The sequence below is a fragment of the Schistocerca serialis genome, chromosome 5 (assembly GCF_023864345.2).
Source record: "Schistocerca serialis cubense isolate TAMUIC-IGC-003099 chromosome 5, iqSchSeri2.2, whole genome shotgun sequence".
Lineage (NCBI taxonomy): Eukaryota > Metazoa > Arthropoda > Insecta > Orthoptera > Acrididae > Schistocerca > Schistocerca serialis.
Window position 1 is genome coordinate 416226669 of NC_064642.1, and position 27236 is coordinate 416253904.

Genomic DNA, 27236 nt, shown 5'->3' on the forward strand with positions numbered 1-27236 from the left:
GAATTTTCTATCACTCTGACTTTTTCAATTCTGAATAGGTTCAACCCATAGCAGCCAATATGTACAGGAAACTGGGGCCGTCGGGGGATTAGCTCTGAGTGCAACCATCTTCACCACTGCAGTCAATGGTATTGTGACTGCAGTAAGACCCACTGCATGTGGCCAATTTCTACCTGTATTACAGCTCTATGTTATTGCACATTGCAGCGCGTCAACTTCCGGGAGCCATAGAGAAAGTATGTAATGGGGACCTGAAGTATGGACATTAATTTTCTGCCATTTGTGTCATGGAGATTTTTGACTGGTGACTGTGCATCCGCACCCAGAACTTTTTATTGTAATGATGTACTTTAGTTTTTGAATGTTTCAAATATGACAATAAGTTAACATGGTTATCATATGTCTGCCATCTCAAGGAAAAGTGTATAAGGAAACTTAATATCCCCAGATTTCTCAGCAACACCTCCTGCGAAGGAGTGGGAGGGGGAGGGGGGGGGGGCAATGTAGACTGCACAGTTCTTCCATGATTCTACAAAGCTTTGATTTCTTCCTGCTTGGACTATGGACGTGTTGCTTACAGGTCAGCAGCACCATCAGTACTGAGCTTGTTAAACCTTGTCCACCACAGTGATGTGCTGTTGGGAGCTGAAGCCTTCCATAAGAACCCCATAGGCATTCCCCTAATAGAAGTTGGAATCCCAGCACTGAGGGTCAGACACTAGCAACTTTTTGTGAAATATGCAGCCACAAACTATCAGATGCCTAACAGTCTATGTGAATCGGCTCTTGTTTCACAGTCAACAATTCAGACTATTTAGAAATCATTCAAAAATAGGGGGACCAGCTGGGTAATGATTGGGTGCTCCGTGCAAGGAGCTCCAACTGTCTTCTCTTTCCTGTGTGCGCAGAGTTCTTTCTTGGCATCCTCCCCGTGTTGTGTATCTAGTCCTATGATTAGGATGGACCTGTTGTGTGGCCCTAAGGAAACTACTGCTCTGATCATTCTCAGACACCTATTCTGTTAGGATCTCCATGACTACCTGAATCCAGTGTGCATCTACACACATAGATCAAAAGGTAATGACAGGGTTGGTTATGCTTTTGCACACAAGGGGACATGAGAAGCACTCTGTGAAGTTCATCCAGAATATACATTACAGAGTTGGTTGCCACAAACGGGCTCTGCAATACATTAAAACTCATGGTGGACTTTCTTATTTGTAGTAACTCCACGAGTTGCTTACAAGGCATACTCAGCACTACCCATAAATTTTTTGGTCACTAATATCCAAGACAACAGATTAAGACCTACAAGCTGACCTTCACAGCTGCAGAACCATCTAGACACCAAGCCACATGGGTATTCCAGGAAATGAATTCATTCACAAATTAGATAAAATGGTTCAAATGGCTCTGAGCACTATGGAACTTAACATCTGAGGTCATCAGTCCCCTAGACTTAGAACTACTTAAACCTAACTAACCTAAGGACACCACACACATCCATGGCCAAGGCAGGATTCGAACTTGCGACCGTAGCAGCAGCACGGTTCTGGATTGAAGCACCTAGAACTGCTCGGCCACAAATTAGATAAAGACACAGCCACAAGAGACAAATTTGAACTCAGTGTACCAGATCTAAAATTGCAAATGTGTCATAAAAATTTCAAAATATTGGATATGAAATGGCAGGCTACCACAACACTTGACAAGCTGAGTGCTGTCCAGGACCCCACCACAGTATAGCATATTCCCTCCGAGCCTCTTGGAAAGATGTCATTGTACTCTGCTGACTGTATTGTCCACATCAAGAGTTCCATTTATGTCAAGAGGACTGCCTTCAATGCAGCTGTGGTAGCCGTCTCGTTATAGTTGATATTCTGACAGTGTGTGCCCTGCTGGCTGATTTGAGATGGGCCATTGACTTATCTACCTACTTACCCAGATACTTGCAGGTGATGGAATATCAGCTAACAAAAGTCAAATATTTCCTGAGGGGAAGTGGATTTCATAATAAAGTGCAATGTATCTCAACATTCGGTGTCAAGGGTGCAAATGGGGGCATGCCTCTTGCTGTGGCATTTTACCTGACTGGCCTTTGGCTGCTTTGTACCCCTGCACTTTCATGCATTTTTTAATATTTATGTATGTATTTCGTTTAGTCAAACTGACACTCCCACTCATACGATCTTCATTTTCTCCCCACATTTTTGTAGTACTGACTGACTATGATGACTCTTCTTGATGTATCCTTCAGTGACTGGCAACTGTTTTTACCTACCTATGTTTTCTCACACTAGTGTTGCACAAATTTTCATCTCCAATGACAAGGTCAGACACTGAAGCTAATGATTTTTCTTTTCCTGTTCCACATCATTTTATGTGAATTTACAGTGCAATAAAAACCGATAACCAAGGTATTTAGTTTCTTTAAAATCATAATCATCATCAGATTAACTGTGACAAGAACAGTGACAGGAAAAAAATGAAAAATAAAAAAAATTAGTTATATTGCTTTTATTTTATTACTTAAAAACTGATATCATATAATATATTAATAATATTTAAATGTTAGTACAATTCTTAATTAGTTTATTTACTTATTTATTAAATGTTGTTGTTACAGGTTACTCCAAGTGGAAAAAAATTACCTTTGCCACCTGTTTTATGTGGTATTCTTGGTAAAGATCCAAAGAAGAAAACGGTTTGTGTGTATGGACACTTAGATGTTCAACCTGCTGCAGTTACTGATGGATGGCACACTGACCCTTTCACTCTGACAGAAAAAGATGGGAAACTGTATGGAAGAGGTGCCACAGATGATAAAGGCCCAGTTATTGGCTGGATTAATGCAATAGAAGCATATAAAAATCTTGGCATTGAAGTACCAGTTAATATCAAAGTAAGTTGTGTTTATCCATGGAGTAAGTAAACATTTTTCTCCTATCAATTACAGAAATGCCACAGTGAATCATTTGCTGTTTGCACTTAAAATTTGATTTCTTTTTACCTCTTTACATATGATTGTTGATTGTGGTACTTTATACATGGTGGAGCTTTAGACAAATTTGCTGATTTGTAGTATTTTTCCAATACCAGTTTGCTTGTGAAGACTGACAATATCTTCATATGAAATACTGTCTAGCAAGATGATATCCGGAACATGTATCGGCAGGAATATTTTCTCCTCTAGAAAGGTATTGAATATATCTGATGAACTGACAGAAATTCCAGATGTTGCAGTTGCCTAGGTGCTATTTTTCTTCTGGACACTGTTTGAAAGCAAGTGTTGATGGCTTGTGGTGTGTGAATATTGTGAATTCTCTGCCTTCCAGAAGATAACAAAAGTGTTTGACTGCTGGATATGCTGCTAACAATTCACAATCATAGGTACAACAGTTACAGTGTTTGTGGGTCAGAGACGTAGGGAGAAGCGCAAATGGCACAGGTGTTTCTTCTTGCAATTGGTGAAAAGAAGCACCTATATCATAGTCCAAAGCATCAACCATCAAAATTAAGGGTAGATGTGTTCAGGGATGAGCAAGCTGAATTACACTGGCAAGTTCTACTCTTAACCTTGTGATTGATTTGTCTGCTTTATCGATCCATGTAATAGGGATGATTACCCTTCCTCTTGATGTTCTTGCACAAGTTAAACGAAGATTGTTGGATTTCTGCTGTAGAAGTTTACCAGTCTGAGTTCTGTTACTGTTTCAGGATGAGGAAAATCTTTGCTTACTTTCAATTTTTCCTCTTGTAAAATTCCATGCTGTGATACAAGATAACACAAGCTAACACAGGTCAGCAACTGGAAGCAGTTAATTCTGTGAATTATCTGGAAGTAGGTATTAGGAGTGATTTCAAATGGAATGATCATATAAAGTTGATTGTCGGTAAAGCGGATGCCAGACTGAAATTCATTGGAAGAATCCTAAGGAAATGCAATCTGAAAACAAAGGAAGTAGGTTACAGTATGCTTGTTTGCCCACTGCTTGAATATTGCTCGCCAGTGTGGGATCCATACCAGATAGGGTTGATAGAAGAGATAGAGAAGATCCAACGGAGAGCAGCGCGCTTCGTTACAGGATCATTTAGTAATCGCGAAAGCATTATGGAGATGATAGATAAACTCCAGTGGAAGACTCTGCAGGAGAGACGCTCAGTAGCTCAGTACGGGCTTTTGTTGAAGTTTCGAGAACATACCTTCACCGAGGAGTCAAGCAGTATATTGCTTCCTCCTACGTATATCTCGCGAAGAGACCATGAGGATAAAATCAGAGAGATTAGAGCCCACACAGAGGCATACCGACCATCCTTCTTTCCACAAACAATACGAGACTGGAATAGAAGGGAGAACCGATAGAGGTACTCAAGGTACCCTCCACCACACACAGTCAGGTGGCTTGCGGAGTATGGATGTGGATGTAGATGTAGATGTAGATGTAGATATAGATATAGATATCACTTTATCCCCAAAAATGCATTTCCCCACATTTATATTAAAATGTTAATAATCCGGACATTCAAGATGATGTTGCAGATACATTATATGTTCTTCATCTAATGCTGAGGTAATGAGAATGCCATCTAAGTAGGAATACAAAAAGGCAAATCATCCAAAATTGTCTGAATAAACCATTGGAATGTTTGGGCTGCACTGCAGAGAGCAAATGGCATTTTCAAAAATGTGAAAAGTCCAAATGGTGTAAATAACAGCTGTTTCAGGCACATCTTATGCCACACCAGGAATGTTGTTATAACCTCAGATAAAGTCAGTTTTAGAGAATATCTTTCTGTTTAAGAGTTAGCAGTTGATATCTTGTAAATGAAGCACCGGATGGTAGTCTGACACAGTGACAGCATTTACAGCTCTGTAATCTCCACAGAGACGCTAAGTTCCATTTTTCTTTGGAACAAGATGAGAAGATTAGACCAGCAACTTTTAGAAGGACGATATAACCCAAGGTTGATGACATCTAGAAATTCAATTTTTTCTCTTGCAAATTTTACTGGTGATAAGTGTCTGGCTCATGCAGACCCTGGAGGTCCTGTAGTTGTGTAGACATATTTCCTATACTTAAGGGCATCCATAAAAACAAAAGAACAGCCTTATTCTCATGTTTCTTTGCCAGAAAGGTGATATTTTCACAGCCATATGCGATATTTCTGTGCTTGTGTTCTTTGATGGAGAGCTTGCCATAAAACAGTGTATATAAATTAATGCCATAAAATTAGTATAATGTTTGTGATTTTTGCACACTTACAATCATGTTATGGGTTCTGCAGCTATGGTATAGTAAAAATAATTCCTTATTTAGCACTAAACAAAACTACAATAAATGCGCATATATTTTTTGAAATCATGTTGTATAGGAAATGATAAACTGAAATAAAAGACTACATACCTCAATATGTAGCAATATTTTTAACAGAATTTATATTTCACTGCATCAATAGCAACCACAAGCTCAATGCTAATAAAATTCATCAAACCACACCCTTTTATGATTACTCCTCCCCCCCCCCCCCTAAAAAAGAGCTCCTGCCTTTGCCTAGAGGGTACAAATCTTCGCCTCTTGTTCTGTGATCTTCCTGTCTTTTTAAGCAATCCCAGAGTATACATAGGTAGCCTCACTGTGAATATATTCTTCTGTCTCCCTGCATCTTTTTATTTACTTGCATGATAAATATTCCCTAGAAGCATTACAGTGCCATAAATCTTCTTTAAAAGTATAGGTAACAGCTTGAATATATTTTCATCTTATGAAAATCTGAGTGTTTATTTCCTTTTGTTACAGTTTGTGTTTGAAGGAATGGAAGAATCGGGCAGTGAAGGATTAGATGAATTGTTATATTCTGTCAAAGATACATTTCTGAAGGATATAGACTATGTTTGTATTTCTGATAATTATTGGCTTGGAACAACCAAGCCATGTTTGACTTATGGGCTAAGAGGAATTTGCTACTTCTTTATTGAAGTTGAGTCATCTGCAAAGGATCTGCATAGTGGTGTGATGGGAGGCACTGTGTAAGTATTTCAATTCTGATATTAATATAATAGAGGGAAACATTCCACGTGGGAAAAATATATCTAAAAAACAAAGATGATGTGACTTACCAAACGAAAGCACTGGCAGGTCGATAGACACACAAACAAATCTTTGACGAGGGCTGTTTGGTTGAATCTGGGATATGGTTTGACTGTTGTATTCTTGACTTTTGAGCATTTTGGTATAAATAAGTGGAAAAGAGAGGTTTCCCCTTTCAGATGTGGAGTGGAAATTGTTGGTGTGCACTTTTTTATCCTTATGATGGACAGCCATGGCAAAAATTATCATATTACTCCAGAACAAATCTGAATGCTTTCACAGTACTATATAAAACGGTCCAGTTGTTTGTGTGTCTATCGACCTGCCAGCGCTTTCATTTGGTAAGTCACATCATCTTTGGTTTTTAGATATATTTCAATTCTGATATGCATATAATGTTGCTTGCACAGTTTCGAACATATTTTTTTAAATTTTATGGCAAGTGTCACATAAGTGAAAAGTGCCCTCTTTTGTAATTGGGACTAGTGACATAAAAAAGGATGAATAAACAAAAGCAATGGAAATAAATACCCCTCCCCCCCCCCCTCTCTCTCTCTCTCTCTCTCTCTCTCTCTCTCTCTCCCCCTCCCTCTCCCCCCCCCCCCTCCCTCCTTCTCTCACCTTTCTCTTGTTTCTTGTAGCTTTCTGTTCCCAACTGGAAAACTGGAAAAAATAAATGTGGATGTAACATGAGTTCTGTTGTTTAATGTGAATTCATCTGACTCATTAGAAGAAGTGATGAACTTTTTTGTATTTATCTAACATAATAAGTTTTAATTTGCCACACTTGAAATTAGTAGATGGTCAAGAAGTCAACAAATATTACATGCTAGAACAGGTTTCTCGTATATATAGCTAATAAGAAGTGCAGTCCTAAGCTAAAGTTTATGTTCAAGATATGACACTGCTTCAGATGTGTCACTTCAGCCTTACTTAAGATTTTTTTGTGACTCAGCATATTGTTAAATGTGACTTCCACAGGAGTATTTGTCTTTGTAAAGAACATTAACCTCTAAGAAAAAAGGGAAAAAAACTATGTTTCACTGTAGTTCAGCTAACAACATTGTTGACTGGATCTCTCTTCTTGTTAGTGAAAACTGGTGATTGCAGTAATGCATACTAATTTCCTCTCAGAGCTAGGGATATGGTTTGACTGTTGTATTCTTGATTTTTGATCATTTTGGTATAAATAAGTGGAAAGAGAGGTTTCCCCTTTCAGATGTGGAGTGGAAATTGTTGGCGTGCACTTTTTTATCCTTATGATGGACAGCCATGGCAAAAATTATCATATTACTCCAGAACAAATCTGAATGCTTTCACAGTACTGTATAAAACGGTCCAGTTGCTCTGTGTAGGAATGCAGAAGTGAGAAAAATCAACCATGCACTCTCTCCTATTCAACTAATTACAACAATATCATATTACATATCAAGGTGTCCAAGAATAATTTATTTAATTCAGATTTAAATCGTATTTCATCCCAGTGTTTTCTCCTTTTGTCTAGTCATATTGTCTTTGGATTATCCTTTTGGAAAAATAGTACAGAAATCCACATTGTGTCAAAACAAAATTATTTATTTACTGCTGTGGCACTTATATAGCCATTAGCCTTGAAGTCACAAGCCTACAGCAATAAAATTGGAAGAGAAAAAATTTAACAGTGATAAGAAGCATACAAGGTGGATTCCAAAATTTTTGGGACTGGTGCTGCCATCTGGAAAGTAGGCGTAGTAGATCTTTGCACCGCTAGGTGGCAAGAACTGCACATCTGATGAGTCAGTGTGTGGAGTGGCATTCAGCTGGGAGGATGTGTTGTGTGTCCATGGTGATTTCCGTAATACTCTGTGTTTGGTGTGTGGCGATTTTACGATGGATCCATGAACAGAACGTCACCTGTGTATCAAATTCTGTGTGAATCTCGGGAAAATTGCTACGGAGACCCTTCAATGATTCAACTGGATTTACTGTTATGACCCAAAGACAAAGCAACAATTGTCCCAGTGGAAGAGCCCAGGCTCTCCAAGACCCAAAAAAAGCGAGATAGGTGAAGAGCAAAGTGAAGATCATGATCTTCATCTTTGATACCAAGGGAATTGTGCACAAAGAATTTGTCCCATCCAACCAAACAGTGAATTCCATGTACTACTGTGATGGTTTGCGACAGCTCCGTGAAAACGTGCGGCGATGACGGCGCGATCTTTGGCATCAAGGGAACTGGCTGCTGCATCATGACAACACGTCCTGTCTCACATCCTTACTCACAGGACCTTTTTGGCAAAAAACAACATGGCGGTTGTATCCCACCCACCATAGCCACGAGATTTGGCACCTTGCGACTTTGTGTTATTCCCAAAACTGAAACTCAAGTTGGAAGGCCGTCAGTTCGACACTCTAGAGAGGATTCAAGAAGCATCACTGGCAGTGATAAATGCCCTCAAGGAACAGGACTTCCAGAAAATGTTTGACCAGTGGCAGAAGTGCTGGGACCGCTGTGTACGTGCGAATGGGAACTACTTCGAGGGTGGTGGTGATCATTAGTCCAAAGGTAAGGTTTTCAACAGATGACAGCACCAGTCCTGAAAATTTTGGATAACACCTTTTATATCTGAAGCTACTTTATGCACAACAAAGTATGGTGTAATAACATTACAAATTCATCATTTTATCTCTTGCTTCTCAGTACCTGTCCACAACATGTTTTGCAGACAGTGGTGTATAAATAATTAAGCATAAAGCGTCCATGGAATCCCAGCTGTTGCAGTGTGTGCAGCTTGAACTGTCAAGAATAGCTAGATTGTGAAAAGGGCTGCTGAAGTGGTTGTGTCATGTTGTGCTTGGAAATCTCAAAACAGCTTCTCTTCGGGGCCATTCTGGGAGTGAAAATTACAAAGCACCTTTCGAAGGATTATACTTGATTTTTATATGCAGACCAGCTTGATAATGAATGTTTGCAGCTGCTCTGGTCTTTCATTTCACTCCCTCTAGTTCCCCTGTGGAAGGGTATCCACTGAAAGCAGGTATTCTTGCCTGTGTCATAACTTTCCAATGTTTTCTCTGCACACTGGAAGCACCACGTAATTACAGATCACCAATGCAGCTGTTTTTGAAATACTTAATATTACTGGTTTACCAAATCTGATATCTGTAGGTAAAATGATACAGAGCAATAGTTATGGCTCTAATGTCTCCATCAAAATATATATGTTGTTTCCTAATGTTACGTATCCTGTGCATTGTTGGCATTCTATTCTGGCTCCCATGTCTCTAATCTTCTCTGGAATCCATCACTGTAAACCTGTAGCTATTTATTTTCTTCATATCAAGATCTAATAGTTTTCAGTGCAGAAACTTTGAGCACTTAGACTCTTTTTTTCCCCTAACCATTACGTAAAATGTAGTGTGTGACTGGTGTGATGCAACTCAAGTGGGCTGGTTGGAGTCAGTAGCTTACATTTATCCAATGATATGCATAGTTTTTATTTCCTACATTACTTTTTAGACATAACCCTCGTGCAGTTTTAGCCTGTGGCTACTATGGTAGGAGTGGTGATGGTACTGTAAGTCTGATAAGGCTGTGAGCCTTTGCGTATTTTTAAAGTAGATTCAGATATCTGAGATCTTGAATTTGTAGTGGAAATTTTACAGCATGGGCTATCATTCTCATCACTTGGTTAGGAACGCACTCTATTTTGTTGTGGTGGTTGGGAGGGTGGAGGATGGGGAGAGGGGGGGGGGGGGGGAATATCCAATTCCAGGAAACATTTTTCTTTAATAATTTATACAAATTTGGAGAGTTCGTACTATGGTCACTGATGAATTTCCGGTAGAAATAGCACATCCCTGTGAAAGATATCAACTGTTTTTTGGTCACTGGCCTCATACTTTCTGCAGTGGTCTTGATCTTATCCGTGTTAGACAGTATCACTTCAGTTGTTAATTGATGGCCTAAAGAAGTTAATTCCACATGCATAAATTCATGTTTACTAAGTTTGAGTGTCATTCCCCCATTCTGTAATGCCCTGAACACCTTTTCTAACAACAGACAATGTCCGTGCCATATACCACTAGTGATCAGTATATCATCTACGTACACTGTAAGCTGCCTCATCAACTCATACCCAAGTACATGACTCAGTGGTTTAATAAAAATAGTATCTTATATTAATAGATTAAATGGAACAGCTCTCAGCATGTATGTCCTTCCCTCAAACAAAAAAGCTGTATATCTTCAGATTTTCTTGGAAGTGGCACCTGCCATAACACACAGGTCAGATCCACACTAGACATTAACATCACATTATTAAATTTTAGCAACAACTCATTCATAGTTTATGGTTGGTCATTTTCTCTTACCATTATTTTACTGTATTTAGTCTCCTGGCATCTAGCACATTGTGTACAGTTCCGTCCTTCTTCCTAACCACTACAATTGGACTGTTGTATTCACTCCTTTCCTGTTCTCATACTTTCCATTCCAGCATTTGTTGAATTCTATCCGTGACTGCATCTTTGTCCGTCATTGCAATCAGGAAAGGCTTTACCTTAATGACAACATGAGGTGACACGTTAAGCGAATACTCAAAATTCACTACCTTCCCTGGCTTATCAGAAAACACACTTTTATGTTTATGCAGAAGTTCACCCTGTTGAAATCTTCTCACTTCTGATAAGTCCTGCATCTCCTTTACCTTATTATCTATTTGTTCACCTGCACATGACTCCTCATACTTTTCATTTTCCTTCTGTAAATGTGCCATCACTGTATCTTCTTTTAATTCTTCTTTAAACTTTGTTCTCTTTTAGTACCCTCCAGCATCAAAATCCAAAATTATATCCTTATCCCCAATATTACAGCCATATTTATACAGAAAGTCCATGCTGTAAATAATGTTTACTGGCAATCGTGAAATGATAAAACAGCACACACTAAAACAATAATTATTTATCGTAAATTCTAAAATTATTTTATTTCTGATGGACTTATTGCATGCCCCAGTTGCACTTACAATTAGCTCTAGTAGATTCCTACTTCTTACTCGTTGCCACAAGGATTCAAACACAGGTGATATATTTGAGCCAGTATCCAGCAATGCTTCACTTTCAACATTCCGCACTATTAACTTGACAATAGGATGCACCTTCTGTACGTTTATGACTTTTAATTCAGCTTCCTCCATCATATCAACCTCAGTTTCCTCCCTGCTCTCTTTATCCATCATACATGCATCCCCACACCCATTCCCATATTCAGTCTCCATATCCCCTTTAAATAAATCATTAGATATTTCACTTGCATTCCCATATTTCAATTTCTGCATCTTTCTAGCCACTTTGGATTTTAACTGCTCCCATTCCTCTGGCACCAACATCTGAAGCACCTTTGCATATCACACCCCATAATTTACATTAATGCTCCTCCTTCACTATCCATTCATTGATAATATCCCTACTTAGACCCACATGATTTCTGTCTTCCCTGAATACAAGTGTTTTCACTGTATTTACTGAGCAGATCAATTCATTATTAATAAAACTGATATTACCTTGCTCTATCTTTGGTACTGGCATATTCAAATCTTTCACACTTGCTAGACCATTGTCACATACAATATCAGCTGCCTCCTTTGTAATAAACTCATTTACATTATGCAAAGAACTCTTGAGATTTACTCCGCCAATACTGTCAGCAACATTTATTAGAGTTCTAACAGGCTCAGCTCCAATTTCCAGTCCCACAGCACCCCCAAATGTAGACAAACCAATGCTATTCTCGTCCCCTATCAAATAACTCCCTTATGTAACCCAGTTCATTGTCACATCACTGATACTTCTCCCCCTTGTATCTTTATTTCTCTTATTAAATTTCATAAAACCTCCCCACATATGTTACCCAGCACAGCATCCATCTGGCATATAGCCAACTTCCTCCTTTCCCTCTAATGTTTATTGTACCCTTCTCTGGTCCTATTCACAGCATATGTCCTAGTCGTCCTATGCACCTTAGGTGAAGCTCTGTCTGACTTTCTGTCCACCTACTTTGAAATTCTGCACTGTGTCATCCCCTGTGCCTGTGTTCATTATCATTTCTTCTAGGTGGTAGTCATTTCTACCCCTTTAATGGTTTATTTCTTCTCTGTCCTGGCTGTTTCTCCAGTCCCCATTCTTATTACTTGACCACCTGTTCCCATTATCATTGAAATTATTTTCATAACTGTTACCCTTATTCTGATTTCTGCGATCTTCCTTGTGTTCTACCAATTTTGGTTTATAGCACAGTGCCCTGTCCATGTTCTCAATAAAATTCAAAAACGCTTCCATTGAATCAGTAGGGCTATGTATTAGATCCCATTGCAAGTTCTCTGGCAACCTTCTTTTTAATGTTGTTATTTCTGTTAGTACCCCTAATGGTCTGTCTAAATGCATTAGTTTGCTGAGCTCCTCACACTGAATTCTCTTGTAGTTTCTCTACCACTTCTGTATTTTAGCCTATTTAAGAAATCATTTTGCAACCTTAATTGCCTGGCCTGCCCCCCAATATTTATGCAAGAACATTGCTTCAAATTTCTTATTGTCTACTAATTCCTCAGCATCCTGATTAGCCCAAGTCTGAGCTGGTTCCTCCAGCTTTCTCTTTAGAAATTTAACTATTGCCTCCTCACTCATCGCTATTACAAAGCTATCTTTGTATGTAGCCAAGAAATCTACACATAGTACTTACTTTCACCATTGAATGGCTTTATATTACTACTAATTCCCATGGGACACACTATCATCATGCCTGCCTGTCCTGCTGCTGCATTACTTAGGGTTTCATTCAGATTGTCTATCTTTCCTTGCATCATTTTGGCTTCCCCTTTTAACTTTTCATTGCCGATTTTAATTACAGATTCTAGTTCAACATCTGTCTGGAGTTCACATTTCCTGCACTGTTCTCCTTTGCTTCAATTTATCCCTCAAGTTCAGATTCTACAGTCTCCACATTGGTTCCCAGCTCCTTTTCTACTTTGTCCATTTATTGGCTCCCTTTTGAAGATTTTTCATGAGTTTCTAGTTTATTTTCAAGTTTTTCCAATCAGATCTCCAACAGCTCAAACTTTTGATTTACTGCATTCATTTTCTCTCCAAGTTCAGTTTCAGATTTTATACTTCCATCTAGATCAAATTTTATGTTTTCCAATTTTAAATCTAAACTTTCAACTAATTTCTCAATCAGTGTGTTCAATAATCGAGTGAGTTCACTTCCTGGCACCCAACCATGCTCCTTTGGCATAACAGAGCTTCTACTATCACTCCCAACATCCTCTGATCTTCATTCACTTGGAAGTTTCTGTATCTCATCATCCATGGCTGATGACTAGCAACATATAATGCAACTAATGCTTGTACTTAACTTGTGGCTGCTATGACATCAACTGTTACTGCAACATGTGGAGCAGGTGACGATAAAGACACTGTGAAGACAGCAGCAAGGAAACAATATGGGATGAACGTTGGCGATGGTATAGCTTGGCTACAGCGTGAGCATGGAGATGGCCTGGCGATGGCATGGAGATGGTCGAGACATGTTCATGTGTGGCACAGCAAGTGAGAACAGAAACACTGACCAGTGCTGGTAAGGTCAGTGGCATCTCACTATGTCTACCACGTGGACCAGCAGCTTCCCAAATTTGTGAAAGACTGTCACACAAAATGTGGCAGCATGAGCTAGGCCTACACTGTAGAGTCTCTTACACTGCAGGCTACTGCTATATTAGTGTTCACATATGCACAATGATTGCACAGCCAGACTATTACTGCTATGCACTGTCTATAGGTCCGAGCCTCCACACTGACTGTTAACAGGCCTATACAGTTTGTGGGATACTCGATCCTGAAATACTTACCTGGAAAAAGTTGAATCCAAGTTGGGCCCATCCAATTGCAACATACCAGGGAGGTAGCATGCACAAGTAAATGCCTGTTGAGAGTTCAATAACAGGAACCAATGCTACTTTTCACCCAAATGAACATCCTAAAATTAGCAGATTCCTCATCTTCTGAGGGGAGCAGTTGCCTTCTGGTTGCATTTACCCCTTATGTGGATGTTGTAGTTTCATCAAGTGGCCAGTGAATCTGTCAGTGAATTATGAAGAACACGTTAACACCTTTGAAAACTTTTGATTTAATGATAATAGTTCACAATAGAAGATTCATCAATATGGTAATATTCCAAGTACAAACTGGGTTGGTCATGTGTCTGCCAGTGCTTGAAAGCAGTTTGCTGACAAATTATGTATATGCAAATCCAGAAGAAGACGTTACATAGTACTCAAAAGACAACCAGCTGTTGGTATTTCAGAAGTGCTGAAATACAAATTTCAGTCCTAACATCAAAAGACTTCCAAAATGGCATACTCAGCTCACATACCTGAGCAGTATTTCATTGCCTGAACACCCATGTCCACCAGCAGAAGGCTCAGAAAATCTCTCTGTGTACTTTCAGCTCCATGAGTCACTTAACCGCTACCCTAATCAAAACATCAGAGGCAAACCACATTTGGTCACAAATGGTCATTTATATTTTACACTTAAATCATATTCATTAAAATTATTTATCACAAAAATTAAAATAATCTTGCTTTCATAAGTATTATAAAATTCACTTTTACTTGTTTTTTAGATCGTTACATCACCAGATTCCACATATAATAGTCTGCCTGCTTAGCTGAGTGGTAATGTCCTTGCCTCCCACGCAGCGGGCCCAGGTTCGATTCCCTGCCGGGTTGGAGATTGCCTCCGCTCGTGGACTTGGTGTTGTCCTCATCATCATTTCATCCTCATCATTGGCACGCAAGTCACCCAATGTGGCATCGACTGAAATAAGGCTTGCACTTGGTGGCCTAACCTGAATGGGGCCTCTCGGCCAACAATGCCATACGATCATTTCATTTCACATACACTAGTCAAGAGTCTTACTATGTGTTATTCAAATGTTATTTTTTTGTTTTTAATATCAATTTCTAAATTCTCATTGAAAACACAGTCAAATCTTATACAGATTAAAGTAAAACTGTTTCTTTATGGATGACTTGTCTTAGTACTTATTTTTCCTAAAGCACTTTTCTGGCTCGCCAGAAAATTCTTGGGGAAATTTCCCACAATATACATGTTCCAGCAGATCGTGCCACAGCTGTGATATGTATTACCATACGACACTGCCCCCATTATCTTACAGGGCATCACATGGGTTAATCTTGTGGAGGCTGTAAGGTATTTCAATGAGACAGCTGCTCATCATCTTCAGGTGCTGCTTACTGACATGTTGCTGCAGTGGCTCACCAATATATAAGCTGGCTCATTAGAAAAGTGCAGGTGCCAACAGGTGGGGCTATAACATCATGATACACCCATGCTCATAAATTAAGGATAATGCTGATACATGGTGAAACAATGCTCTGGTGGGTGGTTTGCAGGTTTAAATCACCTCAGGGTATGACCATGCGATGCATTTGACCTGCGGTTGTCGCACAGTGGTGCTGGCAGCAGTCCACATACGCAGAGGTGTGTTGGTGCACGTCAGGGTACGGTGCAGCGAGTAAGTGTGCAGGCATTTTCAGACGTGCTAATGGTGACTGTGTGTTGAAAGTGGCTCAAAGAACACATATTGATGACGTTATGAGGGGCAGAATACTAGAGTGACTGGAGTCTGGTCAAACACAGCGGGTCTTAGAAAGGGCCCTCCATGTGTGACAAAGTGTGATCTGAAGATTATGGCAATGATTCCAGCAGACAGGAAACGTGTCCAGGTGCTACAGTACGAAACATCCACAGTGGAAAGAACCACAAGATGGCCAATATCTCACCATCAGTGCCCGCAGACGGCCATGGAGTACTGCAGGTAGCCTTGCTCGGGACCTTACCGCAGTCACTGGAACAGTTGTCTCCAGATGCACAATCTACAGACGACTGAACAGACACGGTTTATTCGCCCGGAGACCTGCAAGGTGCATTCCACTGACCCCTGGTTACAGGAGAGCCCATAAAGCCTGGTGTCAAGAACACAGTACATGGTCATTGGAACAGTGGTCCCAGGTTATGTTCACGGACGAGTCCAGGTATAGTCTGAACAGTGATTCTCATTGGGTTTTCATCTGGCGTGAACCACGAACCAGATACCAACCCCTTAATGTCCTTGAAAGGGACCTGTAAGTACGTTGTGGTTTGATGGTGTGGGGTGAGATTATGATTGGTGCACGTACACCCCTCCATGTCTTCGACAGAGGAACTGTAACATGTAAGGTGTATTGGGACGTCATTTTGCACCAGTTTGTCTGAGCGAGCACATCTGGGATGCTCTCGGTTGACGTATTGCTGCACGTCTTCATGCCCCTAGGACACTTCAGGAGCTACGATGGGCACTGGTGCAAGAATGGGAGGCTTTACCACAGTAGGTGCTCAACCACCTGATCCAGAGTATGCCAACCCCTAGTGCAGCCTGTGTACGTGTGCACAGTGATCATATCCCATATTGATGTCAGGGTACATGTGCAGGAAACAGTGGCATTTTGTAGCACATGTGTTTCGGGATAGTTTTCCCAACTTATCACCAATACTGTGGACTTACAGATCTGTGTTGTGTGTGTTCCCAATTTGAGTGTGTGGACTCAGATTCCCCATCTGTGTTCACAGTACTGAGGCATTGTCAGCCGCAGATGAATGAATCGGAGCCAACACAGGTGGGAAATCAGAATCCACACACTTAAACTGGGTGCTAACACTCTGCCCGCACGTGCTCAGGGCAGCGATTTGCAGCTGTGCTTTTCCTGTGTCATACATGTGAAGACTGTGGCCTGTTTCTCCAGTAGAGGGCACTGAATGTTGCTGTATTCTCTGATTTGTCTACAATGATGTTCTAGCCCCACCCCTTGGCACCTGTGCTTCTCTAGCAAGCCAGTGTATATATTGGTGACCCATTGCAGCAACATGTCAGTAAGCACCTGAAGATGATAATCAGCTGTCTTGTTGAAACATTGTGCGGCTTCCACAACATTATCCGATGTGATTCCATGAACCAATGAACTATGGATACTTTCCAGAAGTATTAAGACTACTGTCAGAGAGTAATCAGTCAGTTATTGGGATTTGTAGACATATTTATTTGAATAAAAAAAACCTAGAATGTTTATTTTGAAAATAATTTTAAATCAGTAAATGTTATCCTGAATGTTGTTGCTGAAAAAAATGTTGAGTGCCAGTTGTTGAATTGTTAATAATGCTCTAGGTTGTGCAGCATGTATGCATTATTGTGCATTATGCAGTTGTCATTGGCTAAGAAATTTGGAATGTAACAAGAAAACACATGCAAGAATGAAGATGATGATAAGGAATGGCAGGTAATACAGGCTAGCGAAACTTGAGACAAGAGTCTTAAGAGAATGGTGAAAATGTTGCAGGAAGAATTTCCACTTGCAGAGAATATAACTAACACAGGCTATGAAGCAGTTTTGAAGTTGACCATATAGTGTTTATGCAGCATAGTCCATGCAAAAAGCTACACTGAAATCCTGTACCACCACTTAAACAAACATATTAATTCAATGTTTGTTTGAACAATGACTAAACATCTGATTGATACTGGCCAATAGCAAGTACACTGAAATCCATTTGCCAAGTAATCTCAAAATTATTTCACTATCCATTGGGAAACTAGCAAGAGTTGCTCACCCCTGCAGCTCAGATCCTGCCTGCATTGATGTTGGTAGGTTTGATGTAAAAACAGGTTTCACTAGACCCATCAACAAGATAAAGATAAAAGTGACTTGCTGAGATGAGGAGACAAGGCAGACTCAGTGAGTGAGAAGATCGGGTTCAGGAGGAATGGAAAAAGCACCCTCGCTGTGGGTCTGATTTGATGAGGGTTTTGAGATTCTAAGTAGCCAGAAAGAATTTTTAAGGATGGCCCATGAACAAATTGGTCGCAATACAACTATTCAAGTGCTTATGGCTGTGTTGCAGATATGTTTGTAGAAGTTCTTTTTTTTTTTAAAGTACTAGTAATCTTGAATACCAGGGACTATGTAATAGATATGGAATCGCCTGTATGTTGGGAGTGGTCATGCTTAGTGACAATATTAGTGGAATCAGCATGGTGGCATTGATAGTGACAAGAACACCAAGTGATAAAGAGACAGAAAGTGTGGAGATCTAGTGGATGAAGTGGGTGGTGCCTTGGGTACAGATTTAATGTGTTGGTCGTCAAGAGAATAATTTTTTTTTGTGAGGGTAGAGTAACCAGCCTACAAAGCCAAAACTGTGACCACCTCCCAGAAGCTCAACACTCCTCCATTCCTTTTTTGAATCACTAACCCCATTCCAAACCTACTCATCACAATCATTCTGCCTCCCCCCCCCCCCCCTCCCCCTGCCTCCCCTCCTGCCAACAGACACCCATTTCATTTTTTGTGTTTTGAGGATTCCCTCTGAAAATATTTCTATAGGCTACGGATTCCAATGAAACCTTGACAAGCATGGTCTGTGTGTTACATATCAGATCCTAGCCATGACCGTTTGTAGTGCTGGTTGCTATTGTGAATGACAGTAGTGAGTTTCCAGTTTCTGTGAGATGGGATCTATTCTCAGCCCCTTAATCCAGCTAAATGGTAGGGGGCTGGCCCAAAAGGTGAGTGATTTCTATAGGATGGCTGCTGTTCCCTAATAGCTGTACAACAAACTTCTGAAGATGTTGGCTGGTAGCGGCACATTACAGCTGTAGTATGAGCATTAATAGGAAATAAGCAATCAAAGTGCCTACCTTTTGTCCTGGAGACTGATGGGCAAAGACTAACATGCTTGTTAAAATAATTTTGTTTGGAGCTAGTAAAATCATGGTGTCAGCAGACAGTTCCTGTGAAATGCATGCGTCTAGTTTTCTGGCTTCTGTGCTGTGGTGGAGGGTGGAGGTGGTGTTGTGTTTTTCAGAAGTTGTGATCAGTAAAGTTGTGGAAGTGTTTGGAAGCGAGTTCCCATGCACATTTCTGGAAACTGGTTTAGTCAGTTGCCCTTTTTTTTTTTTTCTTTTTCAAGATGGGTATTGCTGTTTAGCAAGCATACAAGGACTCTGTCAGAAAAGACCACCTACCAGAGAGTGAAGAAGGTAGCTACATGGAGCTGTTGTTTGATAACAATGAGGTGGAATTGATGAGGCTTATTAATGGACAATAAATTCCAATTGGCACCAGTAGAAGTTTTTAAGTGTGTTCTTGTGTGTGATCTTATACCTTCTAACTTTAGATTGATATTGTGTGTTGTTTATACAGAAGATGCAAGAAACTGGTTGGAGGCAATGAAGTGGATGTTTAAATTGCTCGTTTTCCAATCTCTTGATTGGATCTGAGAGTTTTTTGAAAGTTGTTTTACTGAAAAGTGATGCAGAAGCTGTGGCTATTTTACCCCTGTACCTTTGGTCAAAATGAGGCTGGTGACTCATTTAGCATGATAGTGTAAGCATAGTAATCCACAGAAGTAATCTGGGTCTGCCACCAAACATCTCAGAGGAAGTCTACTGAGAAATACATCACATAATTCCTCTTGTGTATCACACATCACTAAGACTGCATGGACTCTGGCTGGAAGTGCATATGGGACTTCATTAGACACTGTTAAAACTCCATGAATAGGATGAGAACGAACATTTCCTATGTTCTGGAATGATGTGTGTCAAATGTATCAGGATGCAAGAATCTTATGATTTAAATACACATTGAGGTGAAAACTGCAGGTCAAATCCCAGATAACTGGAGTGCTCAATGTTTGAAGATTAAGATACGGTTTTCCCATTTGGATAGTTTACCATAACATTGTTGGGTAAACTATGAAATGGGACAAGTGAGCAGATTCATCAAGGTACCCACTGAAATTTAATGCCAATACAGCAACTATTGGAGTAAAGTGGTAACTAACAATCTTTTTGAGCACAGTAACCTAAACTTAGATCAACACAAAGATGGAAAGCATTCTTCAGAGTTACAAGTAAAAAAGGAAGAAAATAAATAAATGGAATTTACCTCGTCATTATTTTCCTTCCAACTGGTTATTAAATTTTACACATTGCAAAATAAAGAGAAATGCTGAGACTGTATAAGCTGCTGTTAGTGTTTCAAACCCCACATTAAAATTTTAAATTTTTAAAATATTACAATGTGATGGAAAAATTATGAAGTAAATATTTGTGATCAGCATCATGAAATTTATCAAATGATATGTGAAGCAGAAAACAACTAGGTTGTTTGATGAATTGTAATGATAACAAGTGGGTTTAAATGTGACTTTAATTGATTGTACATGATATTCAGCCTAAATTTTGTCCTTAATTTCTCTGTGGGGAGTTTTGGACAGTTGTTCATCTTCTTATGACTAAAATACGATAAAAGAAAGTTCTGGATGGATTACAAATAATGCAAGAGTAAAGGTAACCCCTTGGCATACAGTTAAAATGTAAATGAGCTTTTACACAATGTTCATCCTTGGGCTAACTCTCTCCCTCTCCATATGTGTGTGTGTGTGTGTGTGTGTGTGTGTGTGTGTGTGTGTGTGTGTGTGTGTGTGTGTGTGAGACTGGGGAAGAGATGTGTCGAATGGGGTTGTGGTCAGTGAACAAATGTATAAATAGCTGCCTCTGTAGAGCTGTCCATTTGAAATTGAAGGTAGGATTGAGACAATATTCCAACACTACTGAAGTGGGTGACAACTGAAGACTACATTACCCTCTCAAAAATTTTGGAAAACATTGTGAGGAGTGAGACTGGCTGTTGATCATTGACATTTGTGACATCACCTTTCTTATAGAAAGATCCATTAGTGGCATATATTAATCTGCAAATAATGCAAAGTCTAGAGAAATCTGTCACTGGTATGATTCTCTGCCACGCATAATAGTTAATTACTAAGATATTTGTAGGGTGATGTGGCATAAGATACCAAGAGCATCAGCACAGAAGTATAGCAGTCACCTCTGGAATTGTGTGATCGCACTGAAGTTTTCATTTTTTTGGTTATAGTTATTGTTCTGAAAACTATAAAATACATGCTTTAATGTTTTTCAGGCGTGAGGGTATGTCTGACCTTATTTATTTAATGAATACCCTTGTTGACAAGGATGGGAAGATTTTGATTACCGGTATTATGGACGATGTGGCACCTTTGACTGATGAAGAAAGACAGATGTACAAAAATATAGAGTTCAGTGTAGATGAATACCGTGCAGACATTGGAACTAATAAATTACTCCACAATGAGGATAAGGTAAGAGATGGACTGCCTAATAATCTAATGTTGTTGCCTCACATTGTGTCACTCCTTATTTCCCTCTTGAGTCATGTGTTCAAAATATTTATTTTCAGTCAAATAGTTTGTTTAATCTTACATAATTGTATATCTGTGTAACGATTTAAAATAGTAGAAATTTTTGTTGTCTCAACCAATTGTGGAAAAACAGAAACTACCGTATGAAAATTTGATGTACCTATTTGTAAATCTGACAACAGGTACCCCAGGTCAGTTTCAGTCAGTCTAAATCTGCAATACGGTTATGTCGTGCTTCTATTACCACAAAAATATTTAGCTGTTTCAATTTTACATTATTTTCTTCTGTTTTTAACTTAACACTTTTTTAGAAAAAACTATTCCTCAGGACAATATGTGCTCGAAAAATGGTTCAGAGAGTCAAACAAATTATTTATTATTACCACATTTACAAATTCTGTACAAAAGAAAGGAAAAAACTGGATGATGTAACTCATGTCTTCTCCATGAACAACTGCTCAGTATTATTTGACTTCTCTTGTGTACTGCCTATCTTGTCAGCAAGAAAACTTTTAAATCCCCCCATCTGAATCCCATATTTGACTGTCCTGACAAGCATCCAACTTGGTCAGGATTATATGATTTTGGCACTTACTGTCATTGTCTTAAATCCCTGATGGGTAACATTTTCTTCATGAACATAATACATATAATTTGTTTTGAATTCTGTCACTGAGGAGGAAGTGATATTCTTTGCCTTCAACTTTAATTTTGGGCCAGTTTGTATGCATTTTATTGGCACAAGATCCCCAACATTGTACATGAAGGATTTCTTTTGAGACTGGTTGAAGCTAGCACAGTTTTTGTCTTACATCTTACTGTTTTATATTTAGCATCCTTCTAGTAATTTCATGATGTGAAGTGTGGCCTATGTGTGCACTCTAAATCCCATGAAAAGTACAAATTGTGTTTTCCAAATACTTCCATGGTAAGTTGAATTCATGGTATGTTGAACTGTTGGATTTTGAACCATTTGATATGGTTGTCTATATGAAGCTCAGCAATAGCTGTAGCCATAATACAGTTTATACCGTCAGTCTGTCCTTTCCCTCTTTAAGGAGTCTTGTTGTTATTAAAATGTGTCAGTTTTCTACCAGTCAGCAATAATCCTCAAATTATTGAGAGGTAAAGCAAGTATCTTTATCAGTAGTTACTTGGATTGGACTCTCAAAATTATTTTTCTGCAATTATACGTTACTAATTCTTTCTACTAATTTTGTAGTCTTTACAGGACACAGGCAAATAAACTTATTACAAGCATCATCAGTAATACTTACGATTCATTTGTGTCTCGTATGAGCCAATTAAAGTAATTATTGTGATCCATGTGACAAGTACAAAATAAAGGTTGAAGGAAGGCTTCCTTCTTTCCTGATTTTTTTTTTTTAATTCACAGTTAAACATTTTACACAGATGGAGATCACTCATTTCAACTTGCCAGTCACCTATGGTAAATAATAACTTTGTTTTACTCCCTCTTTGCTTCACTTAACAACATCCTTTCTTGTGCACAAGACTGATGGTTTCATACTGCACAATTTGGAACCATTAAAATCCTTCTTCCATTGTTGAATTTGTAAAGAAGTTGTCATAAGATCATTCATTGAGAAAGTTTTCGTATGCTACCAAACCATTATCTTTTTCATGGGCTCTTTCTGATATTAGCTCACCTGCAAAACCAAACTATACATTTTCACAGAAACTTAAAACTTCTACATGTTTCATCCTAAAATCAGATTTGTGTTAGATGCTGTCATGGTGGTGGCATCATCTGGAGATATAATTACAAAGAAGCCCTCTTTCCTTGCATATCTGTGTAGCCCAGTTTCCTAATGTAGGTTGCCAGTTTTTAAAGATGTTTGGTGGCTACTTTCTTCCAATTATGATAAGCCAGAATAACCAGGCATGAGTTAATCTAGCTTGGTACTTTATTTAACGTACTAGCACCAACTCAACAACCAAGGAATAAACAACTAAAACTATTTATCAAATATACAAGTACCCCCACCCGCATGTTCCTCTAAACCCTTAACTTAACAAACAATGGGAAGTTCAGGATGGACTGTAACAATATTATGAAAAGGAAAGTTGCCACTCACCATATAGCACAGATGCTGAGTCGCAGGTAGACACAACAAAGAGAATGTCACAAATAAAGCTTTCAGCCCTTGAGGCCTTCGTCAAAAATAGACAACATGCACAAACACAACTCACACACATATGACTGCAGTCTCAGGCAATTGTAGCCACACAAAGAACAACTTAACTTTTTTTTTTCAAATTACATTCCAAAAAATAGTTTATTAATGGAAAAACATCCTATAATGAATGAATTATGTATATACATATAAAGATGACTTTTGAAGATCAAAATAATGAATTACAAAGTTTTGAAAATCACCAGTAATAAAATCCTGAGTATACTCATGCACTGGTCTTTGACTAAAATATCCTGAAACTTGAAGTCATTTTTTAATTTTTGTGTAGCTATGAAGTCTAACCATGTATTTCACAATAGATTCCTGTGAACACAGAGTCCTGTAGGAGCTGACTGAAGCATAAAGGGTGTATTTTCTTGTACCACTGGTGAGCACTTGTCACTCAACTGATGAACTATCATCACTTTCAATGTCTAATGAAGTAACATCACATTCTTCTTAGAGCTGCTAAATTCAGTGTCAAACCCAGGATCACTGTAGTAATCCTTTTTTGAAAGCATTTTGTAAACAACAATATAAGAGAGAGTCTGAAAGTGCGCATTTTGTTGTTGAGTACCTAAGTCTGCATACTGTAAAGACAATATCAAGTGGCAACTACCTCAATCAAAACATGACAGCCAGGCTAAAAATGTAGTACCAGACACTCTCTAATGGCCGAACATATAACTATCAGTGTTGAAATGGATATGTGTTGGATTTTATTTTTTTGAAGGTCTCTTCTTAAGTTGCCCTAGTATACTTGGTATTTTAAGTTTCTGTCAAAATAAAAATGTGGTAACTCAGGGTTTATGTTAAGGGGCTAAATCCTGGTTCCCAGGGAAAGTTGGTAACTGAGTTGACATCCAGATAGGAACGGTCTACGGAGGTTCTGGCATAGTAGCAGTGAGTACTATAGCAGCAGTCTCTTCTGGAATCACCGTGAAACCCTCCACATCACTCAGTGCTGTCGGATAATCTTGTTTTGATGTATAATTGACAAATCGTTGTTGTCCCAGTTTCTCCACGTCTAGATATGATGGCTTTAACCTGTCTGTGGATACTGTTCCATGTCTACCATTCTGGTCAATTTTGAAGGTGTCTGTGTGCCTTGAAAATACCTTGTATGGCCCAGTATATGGTTGGCTTAATGGGGGCTATGCTGCATTGCCTCAGAGCCAGACATATGGTGTAATATGTAGGTCCTTGTGAACAAAAATCTGTCTTTCTACATGTCTGACTGGTGGGCTTCCCTGCAAATATCTCATGCATGTACTGAGTTGCCATGTGAAGACCATTACTTCTGATGGTTGGGTCTCAACTCTTGTTAGGCCTACGAGCTCTACCAGTGCCCTCAACTGCTCCCCGTAGACCATTTGAGCTGGTTAGCATTGTAAAGCCTCCATGACTGTCATGTGCAGGCCCGCCAATACCAGTGGTACTGTTTCCGCTCATGTATATGAAGAATGGGTCAGTTTAGCCGTTAGTGTATGATGCAGCTTTTCCACCATCAAGCTACATTCAAAGTGATCACTGGTAATGCACAGATGGTTGTGAATAGCTGTAGGATTTCTGCTGAAAGCCATGATTCAAACTGTCATTCGCAATCCATTGTAACTGCGCGAGGCATACCAAATCTTGAAAACCATATACCCACTAACGCCTTGGCCACTTTCTCTGCCAAGATGTCTGGTATAGTAGCTTCTGGCCATCTTGTCAACCGATTAATGGCTGTAACCAGAAAATATTGGCCACCCAAATATGGTTTCAGTGCCATGTTGTCAGCACGAGTGTTGGAAAATCTGACTGGGTGTTGGAAACTGCCTAACTGGTATAAAAGCATGGTGACTAATTTTGCTCCATTGGCACTTAAGGTAAGAACATGTCTAAGCTCAGCAGTCCTTCTGTACTCCAGGCCACACCACTTCACTTGTTACTAATTTTGCTGTCGCATGTATGCCTAGGTGAGCCAAATTTGTAGTGCCTGGAAAGCCGTACATTTAAATTCTCAGGAAGGTAAGATTGCTGTACTTCTCACAATCTGTCACACCAGATGCTTGTATCACCATATGAGGCAGGAATTCATCATAGCCATAGGGCTGCATGTTCATTTGATACTGATCACACTACTTTACCACTATCTCCACCCACGGTACTGCTTATAAACTAGCGCAGTTCTGTGACAGACAATCTGCGATGATGTTGTCCTTGCTGGAAATGTGTCACACGTTGGTTGTGTATTCTGCTATATACTCAATCTATTTTCACAGCCGTGGTGATCTGCGAGCTGTGGCACAGTGGAAGAACAACATTAGTAGTTTGTGAACTGTTTGCCCCCTACTGACGACCAAAAGTGTTGAACAGCCATGTAGATTGCCAACATGTCCCGATCAGTGGTGTTCCTTTTCCTTTGGTGTTTCTTTTCCTTTGCTGTGGCGTGAGGCTATGTGAATAAAAGGCAAGCAGTTGTCACCTGCCATCCACCTTTTGTTGCAATGCTGCTCCTGTGGCATTTTGACTTGCATACACTTGATGGCCAATGGGCTGTTAATTCATGGGCGAGCCAATTGTGCCACTTTCGCCAAACAACACTTGACTGAGAGAAATGCGGCTTTGCTTGCTGGTATCTAAGGTACTTTCAGGTTGCTGGCCATGTATTTGCCCATGAGCAATGTGGTGAGCAGTTTCTATTGTCTTGCCATCCCACAAAAGTGTTATCGATAGCGGTTCCCATACCTAAGAATCTACACAATCCCTTGTACATTGTTGGTATGAGCATATTCTGTACTGCCTTGACCAGCCCTCACTGCGGGGCCAGTCCGGCCAAACAGACAACTTATCCTAAGAAGTGTACTTCTCGTTTGCTGAATCTACACTTATCAGCATTAACTATTGTGCCAAATGCAGATGCTGGAAAAGCTGCTGCAAATGGGATGCATGCTCTTCAGCTGTTGATGAAAATAAGAGAACAGTAATGTAACAGTAGAGAAGTGGCAGACCCTGTAATACCTCATGCATAAAATTCTGCCATGTCTGTGCACAGTTCCTCAAGCCAAAGGTCATAAATTTGTACTGAAAAAGCGTGAAAAGTTTTATTGCTGGGGTTTTTGGTACATCCCTGCAGCTATGAGAATTTGCAAATAGGCTTTTGGACAGTCAACTGCACTAAACAGTTGAGCTTGGGCAGTAGTTCTGTTATAGTGTGTTACTTTTGTGCCTTGGTAACAGTTGAGTATTATCTGAGTACTCTATAGTTTCTGCATAAGTCATGATCAATCTTTCTTTGTCACCACGTGTGAGGGAGATGACAACGGGTTGTCTGATGTGTCTATTATCCTTGTTTTCAGGAGCTCTACAAACCCAATCTGCACCACCAAGAGTTTGTCTGGTGGAAATCTCCTCGGATAAGCTGCAACAGGCTGGTCCAGCAACATGCAGATATTGTGCCTCATAGAGTGCCTGCATCTCCTGTTGGTAGTGAATTTGTGGGTGATCAATGGGAACTCTTGTATTACCTGGCCACAGTGCTCATCCTCATATGCCATCAATCCATCGGACATCCTATTGTGTAGTGCAGTCGATTGGTTTTTACTCTGCTCAGAGGACTCTTCTT

The 27236-nt window shown here is 39.6% G+C and overlaps 1 protein-coding gene across 1 annotated transcript in view; it reads left to right on the top strand.

The window, feature by feature from the left end:
* The window catches only part of LOC126482352 (cytosolic non-specific dipeptidase), a 169638-nt gene that overhangs the window by 105108 nt on the left and 37294 nt on the right, over positions 1 to 27236 (top strand). Inside the window, exons 3-5 of the mRNA XM_050106434.1 lie at positions 2627 to 2902; positions 5799 to 6028; positions 21170 to 21368. Coding sequence (XP_049962391.1) covers positions 2627 to 2902; positions 5799 to 6028; positions 21170 to 21368 — 705 coding nt within the window. The remainder of the gene's footprint in view (positions 1 to 2626; positions 2903 to 5798; positions 6029 to 21169; positions 21369 to 27236) is intronic.